The sequence below is a fragment of the Ascaphus truei genome, chromosome 7, assembly GCF_040206685.1.
Source record: "Ascaphus truei isolate aAscTru1 chromosome 7, aAscTru1.hap1, whole genome shotgun sequence".
In the NCBI taxonomy this organism is placed as follows: Eukaryota; Metazoa; Chordata; class Amphibia; order Anura; family Ascaphidae; genus Ascaphus; species Ascaphus truei.
In genome coordinates, this window is record NC_134489.1 from 42,535,306 (window position 1) to 42,556,146 (window position 20,841).

General features: G+C 49.3%; 1 protein-coding gene across 5 annotated transcripts in view; it reads right to left on the reverse strand.

The window, feature by feature from the left end:
• Nucleotides 1-9,325: 9,325 nt before the first annotated feature.
• CGN (cingulin) overlaps nt 9,326-20,841 on the reverse strand; it is a 58,732-nt gene continuing 47,216 nt past the window's right edge. For all 5 annotated transcript variants that reach the window (XM_075608040.1, XM_075608035.1, XM_075608039.1 and 2 more), the window contains 4 exons: nt 16,414-16,532; nt 15,378-15,486; nt 13,374-13,537; nt 9,326-11,826 (listed from right to left, as the gene is read on the reverse strand). In XM_075608040.1, coding sequence (XP_075464155.1) covers nt 11,700-11,826; nt 13,374-13,537; nt 15,378-15,486; nt 16,414-16,532 — 519 coding nt within the window. In that variant the 3' untranslated portion in view covers nt 9,326-11,699. The remainder of the gene's footprint in view (nt 11,827-13,373; nt 13,538-15,377; nt 15,487-16,413; nt 16,533-20,841) is intronic.

A 20,841-nucleotide genomic window follows, 5' to 3' on the forward strand; every position in this document is an offset into this window, starting at 1 on the left:
CGGTACTGTGGGGTTATAGCAGTCGCTCCGCATGCTGCTCTGTCCCGCTGAGAGCTGTACAGGTAGTCCTTGTTATCCAACGTTTCACTTTACAACAAATGGCATATCCAACGCTTTACAATGCCTCCCTAAGGCCCCGTTCACACAGCGCACTTCGCGACGCTGTGTGCGCGAGTCCGTGCGTGCGCGCCTCTGTGTCTGCTGGGCGGTGTGTGAGCATCCCCAGCAGACGGAATGATCCAACACAGGGCGACATGCGGAGAGCGGGGACCGGAGAGCGGGGGGGGGGGGGGATGCTGTGTTACAGAAGAAATCTAACAATAAACGCGCGTCTCTGGCCCGACCTTCCACCTCTCTCTTCCTAACACGGGGTAACCCAACTCCTGAATGCCTTGAAGGTGGCTGGCTCTCACTATGTCTGCGTTTCCAGCTTGGAAAGCCAGTCCTTCTCCTCGTTACGTGACTCAGCTAATTACAGGGCAGGCGAAGTCTATGAGGAGCGTGGGGGGTTTATTGGTGGAACCACTTTACAGGTGCGGACACGTAAGGGGATGGGTAGTAAGGGTACCTGGTGGCACACACTGGTGGTACACACTGGTGGTACACACTGATGGTGCACATTGGTGGTGCACATTGGTAGCACACACTGGTAGCACACACTGGTAGCACACACTGGTGGCGCACACAGATGGCACACACTGGTGGCGCACATTGGTGGTGCACACAGGTGTCACACACTTATCTCATGTTTAAAAAATGTAAAAATAAATCAATCAGACACAGGAGTACCACTGCTTTTTAAAGCCACTTTGGCCACTGCCACAGGAGTGTTTTGCGTTACAGTGTGTTGGAGGGAAGACATTAATAAGCAGTTTATTCCTCCTATAATTAGGGAATATTGTCAGCTCTCGGCCCGACGTGCCTCTCGTCTCCTTGTTACCCAACGTCTGAGAGTTTCGGTGTTAGTGACGGGCGGGATAGCTGCCACGGATATAAATAAGCAGCGGAGTGACAGACAGAGTCCCACCTCCTCCTCTGCCTCCTCCTGCATGTTACCTAGTGGCGTCACCGAGCAGGTGACAGGTGTTTACATTGTGACACAGCCCAGCGAAGGCGACACGTCCTTATAAGGAAGCGCTGTAGCTCTGCGGCTGACTGTGATTGGCAGGGAGGGAATGGGGGACCCACAATTCAACCTGCACGGGCGGAAAATTAGGATAATTAGCAAGAAAAACAAAGGCACAGAGCAGCCCTCACCTGTCCCGAGATAATACCTGTGCTAAGGTAATTCCGCCTGCCTGGAAAGGTCACTCACCTACATATATATGCCACTCATTAGTAATGAGTGCCACTAATTAGAAGGCAGTCTCACTCATTAGTAATGAGTGCCACTAATTAGAAGGCAGTCTCACTCATTAGTAATAAGTGCCACTTATTAGAAGGCAGTCTCACTCATTAGTAATGAGTGCCACTAATTAGAAGGCAGTCTCACTCATTAGTAATGAGTGCCACTAATTAGAAGGCAGTCTCACTCATTAGTAATGAGTGCCACTAATTAGAAGGCAGTCTCTCTCATTGGTAATGAGTCTCACTAATTAGAAGGCAGTCTCACTCATTAGTAATGAGTGTCTCTTATAAGAAGGCAGTCTCACTCATTAGTAATGAGTGCCACTAATTAGAAGGCAGTCTCACTCATTAGTAATGAGTGCCACTAATTAGAAGGCAGTCTCACTCATTAGTAATGAGTGCCACTAATTAGAAGGCAGTCTCTCTCATTAGTAATGAGTCTCACTAATTAGAAGACAGTCTCATTCATTAGTAATGAGTGTCTCTTATAAGAAGGCAGTCTCACTCATTAGTAATGAGTGCCACTAATTAGAAGGCAGTCTCACTCAGTAATGAGTGCCACTAATTAGAAGGCAGTCTCACTCATTAGTAATGAGTGCCACTAATTAGAAGGCAGTCTCACTCATTAGTAACGAGTGTCTCTTATAAGAAGGCAGTCTCACTCATTAGTAATGAGTGGATGAGTGCCATTAATTAGAAGGCAGTCTCACTCATTAGTAATGAGTGCCACTAATTAGAAGGCAGTCTCACTCATTAGTAATGAGTGCCACTAATTAGAAGGCAGTCTCTCTCATTAGTAATGAGTCTCACTAATTAGAAGACAGTTTCATTCATTAGTAATGAGTGTCACTAATTAGAAGGCATCTCTCTCATTAGTAATGAGTGTCACTAATTAGAAGGCAGTCTCTCTCATTAGTAATGAGTGTCACTTATTAGAAGGCAGTCTCTCTCATTAGTAATGAGTGTCGCTAATTAGAAGGCAGTCTCTCTCTCTCATTAGTAATGAGTGCCGATAATTAGAAGGCAGTCTCACTCATTAGTAATGAGTGTTATTAATTAGAAGGCAGTCTCACTCAATAGTAATGAGTGCCACTGATTAGAAGGCAGTCTCACTCAATAGTAATGTGTCACTAATTAGAAGGCAGTCTCATTCATTAGTAATGAGTGTCACTAATTAGAAGGCAGTCTCATTCATTAGTAATGAGTGTCACTAATTAGAAGGCAGTCTCACTCATTAGTAATGTGTCACTAATTAGAAGGCAGTCTCAGTCAGTAATGTGTTACTAATTAGAAGGCAGTCTCACTCATTAGTAATGAGTGTCTCTTATTAGAAGGCAGTCTCACTCATTAGTAATGAGTGTCTTTTATTACAAGGCAATCTCACTCATTAGTAATGAGTGTCTCTTATTAGAAGGCAGTCTCACTCATTAGTAATGTGTGTCTTTTATTACAAGGCAGTCTCACTCATTAGTAATGACTGTCACTAATTAGAAGGCAGTCTCTCTCATTAGTAATGAGTGTCACTTATTAGAAGGCAGTCTCACTCATTAGTAATGAGTGTCACTAATTAGAAGGCAGTCTCACTCAGTAATGTGTCACTAATTAGAAGTCAGTCTCACTCATTAGTAATGAGTGTCTCTTATAAGAAGGCAGTCTCACTTATTAGTAAAGAGTGTCTTTTATTACATGGCAGTCTCGCTCATTAGTAATGAGTGTCACTAATTAGAAGGCAGTCTCACTCATTAGTAATGAGTGTCACTAATTAGAAGGCAGTCTCTCTCATTAGCAATGAGTGTCACTAATTAGAAGGTAGTCTCACTCATTAGTAATGAGTGCCACTAATTAGAAGGCGGTCTCACTCAGTAATGTGTCACTAATTAGAAGGCAGTCTCACTCATTAGTAATGAGTGTCGCTAGTTAGAAGGCAGTCTCACTCATTAGTAATGAGTGTCACTTATTAGAAGGCAGTCTCATTCATCAGTAATGAGTGTCACTAATTAGAAGGCAGTCTCTCTCATTAGTAATGAGTGCCACTTATTAGAAGGCAGTCTCTCTCATTAGTAATGAGTGTCTCTTATTAGAAGGCAGTCTCACTCATTAGTAATGAGTGTCTGTTACTAGAAGGCAGTCTCACTCATTAGTAATGAGTGTCTCTTATTAGAAGGCAGTCTCACTCATTAGTAATGAGTGTCTCTTATTAGAAGGCAGTCTCACTCATTAGTAATGAGTGTCTCTTATTAGAAGGCAGTCTCACTCATTAGTAATGAGTGTCTCTTATTAGAAGGCAGTCTCACTCATTAGTAATGAGTGTCTCTTATTAGAAGGCAGTCTCACTCATTAGTAATGAGTGTCTCTTATTAGAAGGCAGTCTCTCTCATTAGTAATGAGTGTCTCTTATTAGAAGGCAGTCTCGCTCATTAGTAATGAGTGTCTCTTATTAGAAGGCAGTCTCGCTCATTAGTAATGAGTGTCTCTTATTAGAAGGCAGTCTCACTCATTAGTAATGAGTGTCTCTTATTAGAAGGCAGGTTTATTCATTAAAAGTGAGCCTGCCTGAGTACCACTCCTCACAATGACTGCACATATAACACAGTTTAGCAAACCGTGCCTTTTCTGAAGCCAGATCTGAGTTTTGAGGCTGTTCTTAGAAAATACTCGCTAGCAAAGTACCATTTTTTAGAAGCTGATGTGCAAAATGTTTTTTATTAACATTTCCCAGAAACAGAGAAGTGTCAGCGGTTCCTCGGGAAGGCGAGGAACCGGGCCAAACCCACAAACGCCGAACGTTTATTTTCTTTATCCCTACTGGCCGCGGTGCGGTTTTATTGCCCCAGATAAAAGATCGGATCCCGACCTGAGATACTCCACCTTCAGCCGGAGATAAATATTGTGCCACTTTCCCGATGCCCAGAGATCCCCCCAACCTTATAATTACTGCTTTATCAGCGACCCGGACACTCCCAAAGCGCTGCAGCATCAGTATGATCCCCTAACCCCCCGAGTGCCTTTTTCTGCCTATGACACTTTTAGGATGGAGCTGGACACTGACGCACACACACACAGGGAGAAATGTATTTTTTCTGCCACATTTCCTTATTTAAAGCCGGATTATTAGAATTTGTGTATAAATGGCACTTTTCTTTGCTGGGATTCTGGCTCTGTCCCTACAAACACACCGCATTGTGTATTCCCCGATGTTTGTTATTGCGCTGTTCTGTTTGTACTGCAGATATTAAATAATGACACAATGTTACACAGCCAAAGGCAGTGACTTCCCTGGCTGACCTGGCTTCCAAGTTCCCAGGCCCCTCCACCGGGCAGGGGGATGGGTAACAGTGCTGGCAGTGCCAGGCTCAGTGAGTGAGATCACCGGGCAGGAATGTGGCAGGAGCTTCACAAGTACCTCCCTCAGTCTGCAGGGTGCACATGAGCTCATCCCATACACCTCCCCGCCCCCCCCCCACACCCTCCCCCAGAGCTGCTCTCATGGGACAAACATCCCGCTGAACAGGATCACTCTCATCTGCCCAATGGAAGTTTCTTACTGCCACAAACACATTGTATGGAACTGGATCTGACACCGGGGCCATTTTTCTGGATCTGGCACCAGGGCCATTTTTCTGGATCTGGCATCGGGAGCCTTTTTCTGGATCTGGCACGGGGGCCATTTTTCTGGATCTGACACCGGTAGCCTTTTTCTGGATCTGGCACCGGGAGCCTTTTCTGGATCTGGCACCGGAAGCCTTTTTCTGGATCTGGCACCCGGGGCCTTTTTCTGGATCTGGCACCGGGGGCCTTTTTCTGTTTTTTTTTTAATTTATTATAGTTTAAGATTCCCAAACGTTCTTCTTTAGAGAGAACTGATTGTAATACTGAGGTCAAGTTTTGGACCGGTGTAATCAATGTTATCTCGCTCTGAATCCAACCCAGAGTTTTATAACGCCATTCTGCCCAAGACTCTTATCTCTGAGTGATGGAGATAAGCAGTTCCACGCAGTGAGTGACGCGGTGCCATGTGACAAGGTGTTATAGAGAGGTGACACGGGTGAGTGACCCGGTGCCATGTGACAAGGTGTTATAGAGAGGTGGCACACAGTGAGTGACCCAGTGCGATGTGGCAGGGTGTTATAGAGAGGTGGCACGCGGTGCATGGGTTTATCTGTGTGGGGTTTTGTTCTGGGAGTGAGGACCAGCTGTTTGATGGCACAGCGTTTGGTGAGGAGTTGCTGGCTTCTCATTGCTCTGGAGCAGTAAGATTGTGCACGTGAGCCCAGAATGTCAGTGTGCTCTGTCCTGTACAGAGCATTATCCCACCCTGTCCTTATCAGAGACCCAATAAAGATAAGCGGATGAGGGACCCCTGACTACAAACACTTGCTAATCACACAGAAGGGAATCAAACCCGCCACAAGTCTAACGTTGAAAAAAATACATTTAAAATATTTTTAGGGGGGAAAAAGGGCATTAATCATCCAGATAAGACTCTCTGCGCGTCACTGGAATGAGTTCACTTTGGCCCTGGGCGGGAGGGCCTCTTTCCCTGCCAGACAGGAGCCCTGTGTATAAGTGCAGAGCACAGTATACTCGCTGCTCGTTATAACCTGCTACTCACGTGGTTTCACCCTCCACCCAAACACTTTGTCCCGTGCGATTACCGAGGCTATTTCTGACTGCAGAACCGCCATTTTGCACGAGAGGAATTAGTTGTTGTTTTTTGAAGAGGCGGACGCCCTCCCCACTTTGTACAATACCGGAGAACGCCCATTAATCAGGATTAGGAGGTGTCTGAAACTTCCTGCGTTTATGCTCAATGTCTGCGTGTCAGCCTCCTGACCGTGTCTCCCTGCTTATCATGTTTGTACGGGTGTGCACCTCTCGTATGTTACATACAAATAACCTGCTCTTACATAGCGCTCCTCCCGTGGCGCGCGCATTGACTCGCGGTTACGCACGGACTCGGGGTTACGCACGGACTCGCGGTTACGCACATTGACTCGCGGTTACGCACGGACTCGTTGCTTCGGCTATGTACCACTTTATGATGTACTTTTAAAGTAATTTTATAATCAATAAAAAGTGCTACTAATATGCTTCATATTATACTGAAGCAGTGAGATCATTGGGGATCAGTGCGATTTCTGGTTACTTCAACGGACCAGGGATAGCGCTCATAAAAACAGGCGCACTCTTCCGAAGATTAGCCCGAGTTTATATTGTACGAGATGCCTAATTTATTGGGTTCTTGCCGTCAGTTTAAGGCTGCGGACACACAACTCCCTGAGTCACCGGCCTTCCAGAGCATCTCCGTACTACAGCCCCAATCCCCTGCAGAGGCCTATATAAATGTAACTCCAAAGAATTAGCATCCTGCTCTGCAGCACATCCTGCTCTGCAGCACATCCTACTCTGCATACACATCCTACTCTGCATACACATCCCGCTCTGCAGCACATCCCACTCTGCAGCACATCCTACTCTGCAGCACATCCCACTCTGCAGCACATCCTACTCTGCAGCACATCCTACTCTGCATACACATCCTGCTCTGCAGCACATCCCGCTCTGCATACACATCCTGCTCTGCAGCACATCCCGCTCTGCAGCACATCCCACTCTGCAGCACATCCTACTCTGCATACACATCCCACTCTGCAGCACATCCTACTCTGCATACACATCCTGCTCTGCATACACATCCTGCTCTGCAGCACATCCCACTCTGCAGCACATCCTACTCTGCATACACATCCTGCTCTGCAGCACATCCTACTCTTCATACACATCCCACTCTGCATACACATCCCGCTCTGCAGCACATCCCACTCTGCAGCACATCCCACTCTGCAGCACATCCTACTCTGCATACACATCCCGCTCTGCAGCACATCCCGCTCTGCATACACATCCCATTCTGCAGCACATCCTACTCTGCATACACATCCTGCTCTGCAGCACATCCTACTCTGCATACACATCCTGCTCTGCAGCACATCACACTCTGCAGCATGTCCCGCTCTGCATACACATCCTACTCTGCAGCATGTCCTGCTCTGCAGCACATCCCGCTCTGCATACACATCCCACTCTGCATACAGAAAGGTAATTTCCTGCTCAGGTTTCCATGGGAACATTTAAACTGCATTGGGATCCATTTTTATCTCCCGCCACTTAACATTACAAACGTTGCGCTCTCCTGCACGGCGCGGAACCTGGCGGCCTGCGCAGACTGTTCTGTGGTTACAGCGCCAATCTGTTTCTTGCAGACAGTGTGCAAAGGTTTCATAAACGTGGTCACCACACCAGCATGGTTATAAAGAGATTATCCCCAGCATGTGACGCGGTACCAGGAGGTAACAATATTAATCGCACAGGTACGTGCTGCCATCCTCCCTGATCGCTCCGGCCTACACATCACCAATATAACGTTGTCCTGAGACGTGCCGGCCTGTGTGTTGTTGTAACTGTGTTAGAAGTGACTGGCAGGTGACTGCACTCTAATTGTGTTGTACCGCTTGCTAAAGTGCTGTATTTACGCTGCGGCTGTGACCAGCATACACTGAATAAACATTTTAACTGGTTGCTCACATCCTGTACATTATTATTGTTGTTTGCTTAATCATTTTAAAAAATAAGAAATGCACAGCAGGATCGGAGTCATTCTTTGAGGGGAGGGGGGGACGGGACGACGACAACTGTATAAATCCTAAAATCTGGCCTGGCCTAAAAAGTTAAATAAATCAAGTGATATACAGTAGGGCTCCGCTTTATGGCGTTCCGCTCATACAGCGCTTCCCAATGTACACCATATTCATTAGTTTCAGCGCTTGTACCGTTTTTCCGGCGATTTTCGGCATGACGCGCTCAGCAGCCGAGTATCCGGCTGTCACTAAGCAGCAGTTTTAATCTGTGCAAAACTCCTTGTAAAGTGCAATTTGTCAGCGAAACAGTCAGTTTACAGCTCTGTGTCTGTTTTTAAAAAAGGTACAAAACAGTACAGCAGGGCCCCGCTTTACGGCAATTTCCGCTTTACAGCGGCGGCCTGGAACGGAACCCGCTGTATGAGCGGGGCCTGGCTGTAATACAAGTGTCCTGTGTTTGGGGGGGGGGGGGGGGGGGGGGTGTCTGTGCTCTGGCACAGCGGAGGTTAACCGATCACTGAGAGACAGAGCTGAAAACACAAGTGATCTCCAGCAGCCAGGAAAGCTTGTTGACCCTTTAGCTCCAGGGAGCATTCCAGCAGCTGCCGAACATATGAAGGAAACCAATGTGCGGCAGCAGAAAACAGCTGTGTGTTTGCCATCGCGGCCCATCGGTGGGCCGCCCGGGGCAGGGTGTGGACGTCTCGTGACGCAGGCTTCTTTTGTACTAACGATTTGAGTCTTTGCTCTCCGATTCAGGGCTGAAAAAGGTGTTTGGATCCTGTTCCACCGGTGCCTGCTGTTATCAGAACTTTGCCAAGATATTAGATTAAAAGAAAAAAAATGGCATCAGACCACATTGGGCGCTTCTATAAAACAGGATGGGTATATTACAGAGTAACAATACTCCTGATGCAACACATTACCTTCTATCAAGTGCGGTGCAGGTTTCATTGATAAAAAAAAAAAAAAAGAATGATATATGTAACATTCCTACGTGCTGCGTACCGGGCTATACTGTAGCTGTGACGCGCTTTGTGTCTCACGGGGAGAAAAGCGCTATATGTAATAGTTATTATATGAAGGTTAGTTCCTGCCTTTGAAGCCCAGTAACTTTTGCAAATCATTTTCTCCCCTTAATCCTCAGACACGAGAAACTAGATTGTTAGTCCTTCTACGTCCGCAGGATCGCAAATCACCTCCAGGAACGGAGATACGTCTGAGGAAAAGAAGAGATTGCGCAGAATGCGCCGCGTTTCCTGCTGAGCTCCGACGGCAGAGAAAACGGATCTAATAATAATAAGTTTTCCCATCAGCAGAACAAAGGAGGGGTGAGACCGTTACAAATCAGCGGAGTTTATTAACTGCTCTGGATTTAACAGAATTTATACAAGATCAGTAAGAAAACAGGTACAGGCAGAGATAAAAAGATCCCAAATCAGATATAAAATTATATATACCAATATACAAATAAATCACTCTCCATACACGATATAATATTTAGCTCTTCGTAGTCACCTGTACATCATGTAATATATATCACCCTGTCACACGCTTTCTTGGTGTAAAAAAAAAAACACATTTAGAAAAGCCTGAAGTTGGCCATTTGTTACATTCCTGAGTGAGGTGTGAGATATCTCTGCAAGAAGTGTCCTCCCCCTCACGCTGTGTACCACTGTGTACCGGGAGGGGGCCGCAGACCCTACCCTGCTAAAGGAATGTGCCCCTCTCCTTTATCATTACAAAAACATGGGGCGAGAGGATTTCAGGAGCCGACTGTCCTGCGTCTGCATTGCTGCCAGCATCAACACGCACACGTATTGTGTATATAATGTGTGTAATTTATCATACATTACACCAGGGGTGAGCAAGACCAGTGCTCAAGGGCCACCAACAGGTCAAGTTTTCAGGATATCCCTGCTTCAGCATAAGTGGCTCAACCTTTGACTGCATTACCTGTGCTGAAGCAGGGATATCCTGAAAACCTGACCTGTTAGTGGTCCTTGAGGACTGGAGTTGCCCACTCGTGGATTAGCAGGTGCGGGCTTTCTGCACTTACTACGGAGGTGCTTCTGATTACGATAGATTAACTACTTCACCACCAGAGAAGTGTGCAAATCTTTATTATACACGTGAGGGACAGTATTATATATGTGAAACAGTGCGTATCTGAATAAGCAAAGTATTCTGTATTATACGGGAAGCATGTCTGTTCTAAGCGCCAAGTAATGGATATTTGCACTTTATAAGCAAAGCAATATACAGCTGTAATTGACGCGCGGAAGGCCCTTCGTGCAGTTAGGAGCCCCAAACAGAGGTTCAGGCCAAGGAGGTGTGAGAGTGGCACTGACGGAATCCCAAACTATAAACAGCACCTTATTGTATCCCAGAAAAGGCCTTGAGTGGTCTCTCCCGCCCCCACCCCACAGAAAATGAGCGATATTGTTACCGTCACAATTATTAACCAGCGCCTGGAAATTCTATATCTCTGCGAATTTCACATTTTCTAAAAAGGAAAATCTCTGGCCACATTACAGTCAGGACAGGAACATTTCCAGGACCGTTTTTGGTGCAGCACCCCCGGAGGGTTTTTACAAGCTCGGGGGGGTCTTCGGCTTATCAGACTTCCCAGAACCCATCTCGTGCAGACACAGACACACAGAGAGAGAGACAGAGAGAGACAGACACCTGCCTCTCCTCGCCGCCAGGCTGAGTGAGAGCGAGTAGAATCAGATCTCAGCCTCCAGCTGAGCAGTCTGCACAGTGATTTCCCCGGGGTGCGCGGGACCCTGGCTGAGACACACGGATCTGGTAGCTGTACATTATGATTCTAACGGAGCCCTGCGGTATCTGCTGATGTGTTTATAAACCATTTACTGACCAAATGTAAAGACAATCACCTCCACCGGTATAAAACGGCATCTTTTAGGCTAAACTTTAAAATCGATTGCACCGGAGCTGGACACCGTGAGTGGGGCCTGCAGGGGTTAAAGAACTGGTCAGCACCCAAAGCAGACCGGACTGTATTGCTGGGAACGTCCCAAGTGATTAAGCAGCATTGCATATTTATACCATCCGCAGTGATACTTCCCCTTTCTGTGCTACACCCAGAAACTTCCATCTTCCCCAGCGACGCCTTCCTCCAACCAGATTACAGAGCGAGAGGTGCAGGAGTTCCCTGCTGGTCAGTCCTTACAGCAGAATATAACCCCCTCCCTCAGAGAAAGGCAGCAAACCGCTTCACGGTCACATCCATCCCCCTGGGACCGGGAGGGAGCGTGACCGTCAAATGCGCAACGCCGTCTTCCACACGCGTGTCCAGCGGATCTCCACTTTGTAGGGCATTTATAAGCACAATCCACGGGGGAGAGGTCATCAGCAGAAGGGGTCACTGGCTTTCCAATGACCCCCACCAGCGAAGACTTGCACCCAGCGCGCAAGGACTACGAGCTCTCTCTTCGTGAAACGTTCTGCAGTTGGCGTTCACAGGAAACCCCTCATCACTGGGGAGGCGTCTGAAGCGCGTTGGCCAGCAACGCTGAAGGGGTTAAATGCATCAAACACTCGTGGATTTTACCGACGTTTCCGGTGGTAGCCGGGGTCGCGGGTGGTTTATTTGGATCCCGGCAGCAAGCATAAAGCGCCTCCAAAAATCGGGGCCAGAAGATGCACGACCCCCTCCCTGACCCCTGGCGCGGGGTGACACGGGGGTCCTCAGCAGGAGCTGGTCTGCAGATTACTCTCCGTTAGCAGCGAGGTGATGGACGTAGGGTCGTACGCGCCTTCAAACTCTCCGTCCGAACTCAGATCTTCGTCTGCGGTGGGGCGGACATTCTTACGCCTGCGTGGGAGAGACACGGACACAGCTGCTAAGAGTTTCCTTGCGGGTTGCTATACGTGTTAATGTGCCGATAAGAGTAAGCGTGTAGCGTGTACTGTGTGTGTGTAAGCCTCTGCACAAGCCATTACATCAATGAACTCGCCTCTTGGCCCACTAGCATGTTAAATAACCTACACGTCACCAGGACCAACCCAGCTGCTAACATTGTGTCTTCACACAGCCCCTTCCAAACGTAAAGTGCTTTGTAATTCGAACGCTGAGTTTGGCTGCATGTAATAAACAGGTCACCCATGTATTGTGATGGAGGCCACGGATTTGCAGGCAGACCAGGGGAGCCTGCTTTATTGGGGTTTGCAATTAACACGCAGGCAGGTTCATCATCTCAGGGTCAAGGCATGAAACAAAACCCTCTATCGTTACGTAGTCTGTACAATGAAATGGTTCATCTTTGACGCAGTATTGGCGCTCAGGAGGTGCCCTGCTACATTGCTGCGAGATGCTCAGGCCAGGGTGCGATTTCCCGTCTCTCACAGGGGAGGTTATAGGAAGTTACCCGTGGGAGACTCAGACTGTCAGAGAGAGATGGCTGCCTGTGTTCTGCGCCCTGCTGCGGGGAATTCAGGTCAGAGTAGTGTGTGTGTGAATATTCACACCTTCACTCTGCCCCTGTTCCTTTTCAAGCGCAGACAATGCAGTGTTACACAGAAACCTGATCACACACAGAGTGGCACAATCCTCCTACCCAGTGTCACACACACAGGATAACACAATCCTCCTACCCAGTGTCACACATACAGGATAACACAATCCTCCTACCAGTGTCACACAGGATAACACAATCCTCCTATCCAGTGTCACACACACACAGGATAACACAATCCTCCTACCCAGTGTCACACATACAGGATAACACAATCCTCCTACCCAGTGTCACACACACAGGATAACACAATCCTCCTACCAGTGTCACACAATCCTCCTACTCAGTGTCACACACACACAGGATAACACAATCCTCCTACCCAGTGTCACACATACAGGATAACACAATCCTCCTACCCAGTGTCACACACACAGGATAACACAATCCTCCTACCCAGTGTCACACACACAGGATAACACAATCCTCCTACCCAGTGTCACACATACAGGATAACACAATCCTCCCACCCAGTGTCACACATACAGGATAACACAATCCTCCCACCCACAGCCACCGTGTCTCATCGCTGGCCCTTCTGTAAGTGTGAAATGTTACTAAACGGTTTGTATGTAACGGTGCAGGACGCCCGCTGAGGTCAGGAAGGATAATTCTGCTCCCACATGTTCCTTTTCCTGAGAGCCGAGGACTTAATCTTACCCAGGAACGAGCAAAGGGGCGACGTCCAGACAGGACGACCCCAGCAGGTATCCGTTAACCCCTTCCCGGTCAGAGACCAGGATGCAGGGAGTTAATAAAAGGAACGGATTACAATGCAGACGTCCAATCTGGGATTCACAGAGGCACCTGCATCTTCTCTAAACACCCCCCCATGCTTCACACCTACCGGGACTCCTTCTCCATGGATTTGATCCGAGACTGCAGCTGATCGTTGATCTCGTGCTGCTCCTCCATCTCCCGCACAGCTTTCTTCCTCAGACCCTCCAGTCGCTCGATTTCCTCCTCCGCCTCGTCCAGCTGCCTCTTCAGAGCCTTAACCCGCAGGTTCAACTGGGGAGCACAGCGAGCAAAATCATCAGACCGGAGCGCACAGGTGAATGGCAAACACTGGCAGCAGTGAAACAGGAGCCAGGCGGCGGCGGTAACACACGCATCAGTGTTTCACATCGTTTAACATGTTATCAGGGTTTGGTAGAACTTGTCGGGGAAACGCCACATTCTGTGCTCATGGGAGTTTTCTCACAGTAACACACGTGACAATCATACAACACGGAATGGGAATAAGCGCTTCATACATGAGTCCCTGCCCCGAAGAGCTTACAATCTAACGGAGGGTGTTATGGTAAAAAGGACGTATGCAAGGGGTCAAGGTCAGTGTATGAGGTGTATAGTATCAGCCAGCGGAGATACCCATCTGCTTCGTAACAGAGGTGTGGGGCAGTCAGTGAGAGAGGGTGCCAGTGGGGTATTGAGGGGAAGGGCACTGCGGGAGGTGTGGGGCAGTCAGTGAGAGAGGGTGCCAGTGGAGTATTGAGGGGAAGGGCATTACAGGAGGTGTGGGGCAGTGTGACAGAGTGAAGTCAACTCCTATCAGTTACGCCTGGGAGACATAGGTCAGTGCTTCATCTAGCACTCATAAGGGTTAACTCCGGTGGAAGTTAGGAAATCAGAACTCTTTAGCTGACACCTGAGAGAGCGAGAGCGAGCGCGAGAGAGCGAGCGCGAGAGAGCGAGCGAGCGAGCGAGAGAAGCACACTGCTGCGTGAGCCCTTAGCCAGAGGGATTTCACCAAAGACTACTTCAACTAAAGTAAGGATTATTCATTTGTTTACTGACTGCTTAAAGTACCCTTATGGTTTGGTACTGGTTTAGCCAGCCAGCCAGCCTGCTAGATAGGTCTGCTGTGTTATTAGTCAGTTTTTCTCCCAAAGTGGAGCAGGATTTATTTTGTTAAAGGGACAGTGTACCCGCATGTTATGTTACTGTGGAGAAATAAAGCCACTGAACGTTTTTATTTATCCTGAAACTATACGTGTGACTGTTCCCTGACCTCGGCTACAGGCCGTCCTGCCACAGGCAGTCAGTGAGAGAGGGTGCCAGTGGGGTATTGAGGGGAAGGGCATTGCAGGAGGAGTGGGGCTGTCAGTGAGAGAGGGTGTCAGTGGGGTATTGAGGGGAAGGGCATTGCGGGAGGTGTGGGGCAGTCAGTGAGAGAGGGTGCCAGTGGGGTATTGGGGGGAAGGGCATTACGGGAGGTGTGGGGCAGTCAGTGAGAGAGGGTGCCAGTGGGGTATTGGGGGGAAGGGCATTACGGGAGGTGTGGGGCAGTCAGTGAGAGAGGGTGCCAGTGGGGTATTGAGGGGAAGGGCATTGCAGGGGGTGTGGGGCAGTCAGTGAGAGAGGGTGCCAGTGGGGTATTGAGGGGAAGGGTACTGCGGGAGGTGTGGGGCAGTCAGTGAGAGAGGGTGCCAGTGGGGTATTGAGGGGAAGGGCACTGCGGGAGGTGTGGGGCAGTCAGTGAGAGAGGGTGCCAGTGGGGTATTGAGGGGGAAGGGCACTGCGGGAGGTGTGGGGCAGTGAGAGAGGGTGCCAGTGGGGTATTGAGGGGAAGGGCATTGCGGGAGGTGTGGGGCAGTCAGTGAGAGAGGGTGCCAGTGGGGTATTGAGGGGAAGGGCATTGCGGGAGGTGTGGGCAGTCAGTGAGAGAGGGTGCCAGTGGGGTATTGAGGGAAAGGGCATTGCGGGAGGTGTGGGGCAGTCAGTGAGAGAGGGTGCCAGTGGGGTATTGAGGGGAAGGGCATTGCGGGAGGTGTGGGGCAGTCCGTGAGGTTAGTCATAGTGAGAAGGTTCCCCAATCTCTGTTTCGGGTCACAGGGTAAGTCCAGGTTACCTGGTCCCTCTGGTCATTGACTTGCAGCCGTTCATCCTCCAGTTGGATGCTCAGCTCCTTGAGTTTCCGCTCCAGCTTGCGGTTGGAAGACAGCAGTCCAGTCTTCTCCCTGAAACACACAATGGGCAGGAAGTTCTGCGGGGGGGCCACGAGGTGCGCGCAAAGTGTACCGGGGCAGCGAGCAGCGTACGCGCTTATAGAACCGCCCAGGGTCATGTAACCAGGGAGCACGGTCGGAAAAAGGGGCAATCTCTAGGACCTTGTTTTCATGGATAATAAAAGGGATAGGAGAGGGGGAGAGAGAGGGGGAGAGGGGGAGAGAGAGGGGGAGAGGGGGAGAGAGAGGGGGAGAGGGGGAGAGAGAGGGGGAGAGGGGGAGAGAGAGGGGGAGAGGGGGAGAGAGAGGGGGAGAGGGGGAGAGAGAGGGAGGGGGGGAGAGAGAGGGAGGGGGGGAGAGAGAGGGAGGGGGGGAGAGAGAGGGAGGGGGGGAGAGAGAGGGAGGGGGGGAGAGAGAGGGAGGGGGGGAGAGAGAGGGAGGGGGGAGAGAGAGGGAGGGGGGGAGAGAGAGGGAGGGGGGGAGAGAGGGAGGGGGGGGAGAGAGGGAGGGGGGGAGAGAGGGAGGGGGAGAGAGAGGGAGGGGGAGAGAGAGGGAGGGGGAGAGAGAGGGAGGGGGAGAGAGAGGGAGGGGGAGAGAGAGGGAGGGGGAGAGAGAGGGAGGGGGGGGGAGAGAGGGAGGGGGGAGAGAGGGAGGGGGGGAGAGAGGGAGGGGGGGAGAGAGGGAGGGGGGGGAGAGAGAGAGAGAGGGAGGGGGGGAGAGAGAGGAGCTCTATCTCTATATTTTTTATTAAACTGCAGTTTCTAAGGAATATAAAAAAAGTTTTGTAGAATTTAAGTATGGAAAAATGTCCTGTTTTCCTCTTAAATTTCAGGTACTTTTATTTTAATTAACCTCTTGCTGCCAAATATGCCAGTACTGCAATGTACAAAACACTGCAGTGAAAGAGTTAATCCACTCCCAAGCTTGGCGAGCAGGTACCTCTCCTCCACCTGCAGCCTGTCCTGTATCTCCTGCAGACGGGCTTCCAGCTGGGGAACATTGGCATTTGGCTTCTGCTGCCCCTCTGAGCTGGCCAGGCGGCTCTTCAGGTCTTTGTTCTGAGAGACAGAGAGCACAAGGTGGGAAAGAGAGGAGAGGAGAAAAGGAGAGGAGAGGCGAGGAGAAAAGGAGAGGAGAGGCGAGGAGAAAAGGAGAGGAGAGGCGAGGAGGAGAGGAGAGGCGGAGAGGAGAGGCGAGGAGAGGCGGAGAGGAGAGGCGAGGAGAGGCGGAGAGGAGAGGCGAGGAGAAAAGGAGAGGAGAGGCGAGGAGAAAAGGAGAGGCGAGGAGAAAAGGAGAGGAGAAGCGAGGAGAAAAGGAGAGGAGAGGCGAGGAGAAAAGGAGAGGCGAGGAGAAAAGGAGAGGAGAAGCGAGGAGAAAAGGAGAGGAGAGGCGAGGAGGAGAGGAGAGGCGGAGAGGAGAGGCGAGGAGAGGCGGAGAGGAGAGGCGAGGAGAGGCGGAGAGGAGAGGCGAGGAGAAAAGGAGAGGAGAGGCGAGGAGAAAAGGAGAGGAGAGGCGAGGAGGAGAGGAGAGGCGGAGAGGAGAGGCGAGGAGAGGCGGAGAGGAGAGGCGAGGAGAAAAGGACAGGAGAGGCGAGGAGAAAAGGAGAGGCGAGGAGAAAAGGAGAGGCGAGGAGAAAAGGAGAGGAGAAGCGAGGAGAAAAGGAGAGGAGAGGCGAGGAGAAAAGGAGAGGCGAGGAGAAAAGGAGAGGAGAGGCGAGGAGAAAAGGAGAGGCGAGGAGAAAAGGAGAGGAGAAGCGAGGAGAAAAGGAGAGGAGAGGAGAAAAAGAGAGGCGAGGAGAGGAGAAAAGGAGAGGAGAAAAGGAGGGGTGAAATGAGAGGAGGGGAGGAGAGAGAGACACATTAGATGAGGTCAGACAAAGGCTGAAAGATTTTAGCCAAAGCCTGACAAACTTCTGTAGGATTTGTGAGAAAGGAGCGCTGCACACAGGAGGATTATATACAGGCACAGAAAGGAGCGCTGCACACAGGAGGATTATATACAGGCACAGAAAGGAGCGCTGCACACAGGAGGATTATATATAAAGGCACAGAAAGGAGCGCTGCACACAGGAGGATTATATATAAAGGCACAGAAAGGAGCGCTGCACACAGTAGGATTATATATACAGGCACAGAAAGGAGCGCTGCACACAGGAGGATTATATATAAAGGCACAGAAAGGAGCGCTGCACACAGGAGGTTTATATATACAGGCACAGAAAGGAGCGCTGCACACAGGAGGATTATATACAAGCACAGAAAGGAGCGCTGCACACAGGAGGATTATATACAGGCACAGAAAGGAGCGCTGCACACAGGAGGATTATATACAAGCACAGAAAGGAGCGCTGCACACAGGAGGATTATATATACTGTACAGGCACAGAAAGGAGCGCTGCACACAGGAGGATTATATATAAACACAGAAAGGAGAGCTGCACACAGGAGGATTATATATAAAGGCACAGAAAGGAGCGCTGCACACAGGAGGATTATATATACAGGCACAGAAAGGAGCGCTGCACACAGGAGGATTATATATAAAGGCACAGAAAGGAGCGCTGCACACAGGAGGATTATATATAAAGGCACAGAAAGGAGCGCTGCACACAGTAGGATTATATATACAGGCACAGAAAGGAGCGCTGCACACAGTAGGTTTATATATACAGGCACAGAAAGGAGCGCTGCACACAGGAGGATTATATATACAGGCACAGAAAGGAGCGCTGCACACAGGAGGATTATATATACAGGCACAGAAAGGAGCGCTGCACACAGGAGGATTATATATACAGGCACAGAAAGGAGCGCTGCAAACAGGAGGATTATATACAAGCACAGAAAGGAGCGCTGCACACAGGAGGATTATATACAAGCACAGAAAGGAGCGCTGCACACAGGAGGATTATATATACTGTACAGGCACAGAAAGGAGCGCTGCACACAGGAGGATTATATATACCGGCACAAAAAGGAGCGCTGCACACAGGAGGATTATATATACCGGCACAGAAAGGAGCGCTGCACACAGGAGGATTATATACAGGCACAGAAAGGAGCGCTGCACACAGGAGGATTATATATAAAGGCACAGAAAGGAGCGCTGCACACAGGAGGATTATATATAAGGCACAGAAAGGAGTGCTGCACACAGGAGGATTATATATACAGGCACAGAAAAGAGCGCTGCACACAGGAGGATTATATATAAAGGCACAGAAAGGAGCGCTGCACACAGGAGGATTATATATTAACACAGAAAGGAGCGCTGCACACAGGAGGATTATATACAGGCACAGAAAGGAGCGCTGCACACAGGAGGATTATATATAAAGGCACAGAAAGGAGCGCTGCACACAGGAGGACTATATATTAACACAGAAAGGAGCGCTGCACACAGGAGGATTATATATACAGGCACAGAAAGGAGCGCTGCACACAGGAGGATTATATACAGGCACAGAAAGGAGCGCTGCACACAGGAGGACTATATATTAACACAAAGGAGAGCTGCACACAGGAGGATTATATATACAGGCACAGAAAGGAGCGCTGCACACAGGAGGATTATATATTAACACAGAAAGGAGCGCTGCACACAGGAGGATTATATATAAAGGCACAGAAAGGAGCGCTGCACACAGGAGGATTATATACAGGCACAGAAAGGAGCGCTGCACACAGGAGGATTATATACAGGCACAGAAAGGAGCGCTTCACACAGGAGGATTATATATACAGGCACAGAAAGGAGCGCTGCCCACAGGAGGATTATATACAAGCACAGAAAGGAGCGCTTCACACAGGAGGATTATATATACAGGCACAGAAAGGAGCGCTGCACACAGGAGGATTATATATTAACACAGAAAGGAGCGCTGCACACAGGAGGATTATATATTAACACAGAAAGGAGCGCTGCACACAGGAGGATTATATATAAAGGCACAGAAAGGAGCGCTGCACACAGGAGGATTATATACAGGCACAGAAAGGAGCGCTGCACACAGGAGGATTATATACAAGCACAGAAAGGAGCGCTTCACACAGGAGGATTATATATACAGGCACAGAAAGGAGCGCTGCACACAGGAGGATTATATACAAGCACAGAAAGGAGCGCTACACACAGGAGGATTATATATACAGGCACAGAAAGGAGCGCTGCACACAGGAGGATTATATATACAGGCACAGAAAGGAGCGCTACACACAGGAGGATTATATATACCGGCACAGAAAGGAGCGCTGCACACAGGAGGATTATATATAAAGGCACAGAAAGGAGCACTGCACACAGGAGGATTATATATAAGGCACAGAAAGGGGCGCTGCACACAGGAGGATTATATATACAGGCACAGAAAGGAGCGCTGCACACAGGAGGATTATATATAAGGCACAGAAAGGAGCGCTGCACACAGGAGGATTATATATACAGGCACAGAAAGGAGCGCTGCACAAAGGAAGATTATATACAAGCACAGAAAGGAGCGCTGCACACAGGAGGATTATATACAGGCACAGAAAGGAGCGCTGCACACAGGAGGATTATATATAAAGGCACAGAAAGGAGCGCTGCACACAGGAGGATTATATATAAGCACAGAAAGGAGCGCTGCACACAGGAGGATTATATACAGGCACAGAAAGGAGCGCTGCACACAGGAGGATTATATACAGGCACAGAAAGGAGCGCTGCACACAGGAGGATTATATACAGGCACAGAAAGGAGCGCTGCACACAGGAGGATTATATACAGGCACAGAAAGGAGCGCTGCACACAGGAGGATTATATATACAGGCACAGAAAGGAGCGCTGCACACAGGAGGATTATATATAAACACAGAAAGGAGCGCTGCACACAGGAGGATTATATACAGGCACAGAAAGGAGCGCTGCACACAGGAGGATTATATATAAACACAGAAAGGAGCGCTGCACACAGGAGGATTATATATACAGGCACAGAAAGGAGCGCTGCACACAGGAGGATTATATACAGGCACAGAAAGGAGCGCTGCACACAGGAGGATTATATATTAACACAGAAAGGAGCGCTGCACACAGGAGGATTATATACAGGCACAGAAAGGAGCGCTGCACACAGGAGGATTATATATAAGCACAGAAAGGAGCGCTGCACACAGGAGGATTATATATAAGCACAGAAAGGAGCGCTGCACACAGGAGGATTATATACAGGCACAGAAAGGAGCGCTGCACACAGGAGGATTATATATAAAGGCACAGAAAGGAGCGCTGCACACAGGAGGATTATATATAAAGGCACAGAAAGGAGCGCTGCACACCGGAGGATTATATATAAAGGCACAGAAAGGAGCGCTGCACACAGGAGGATT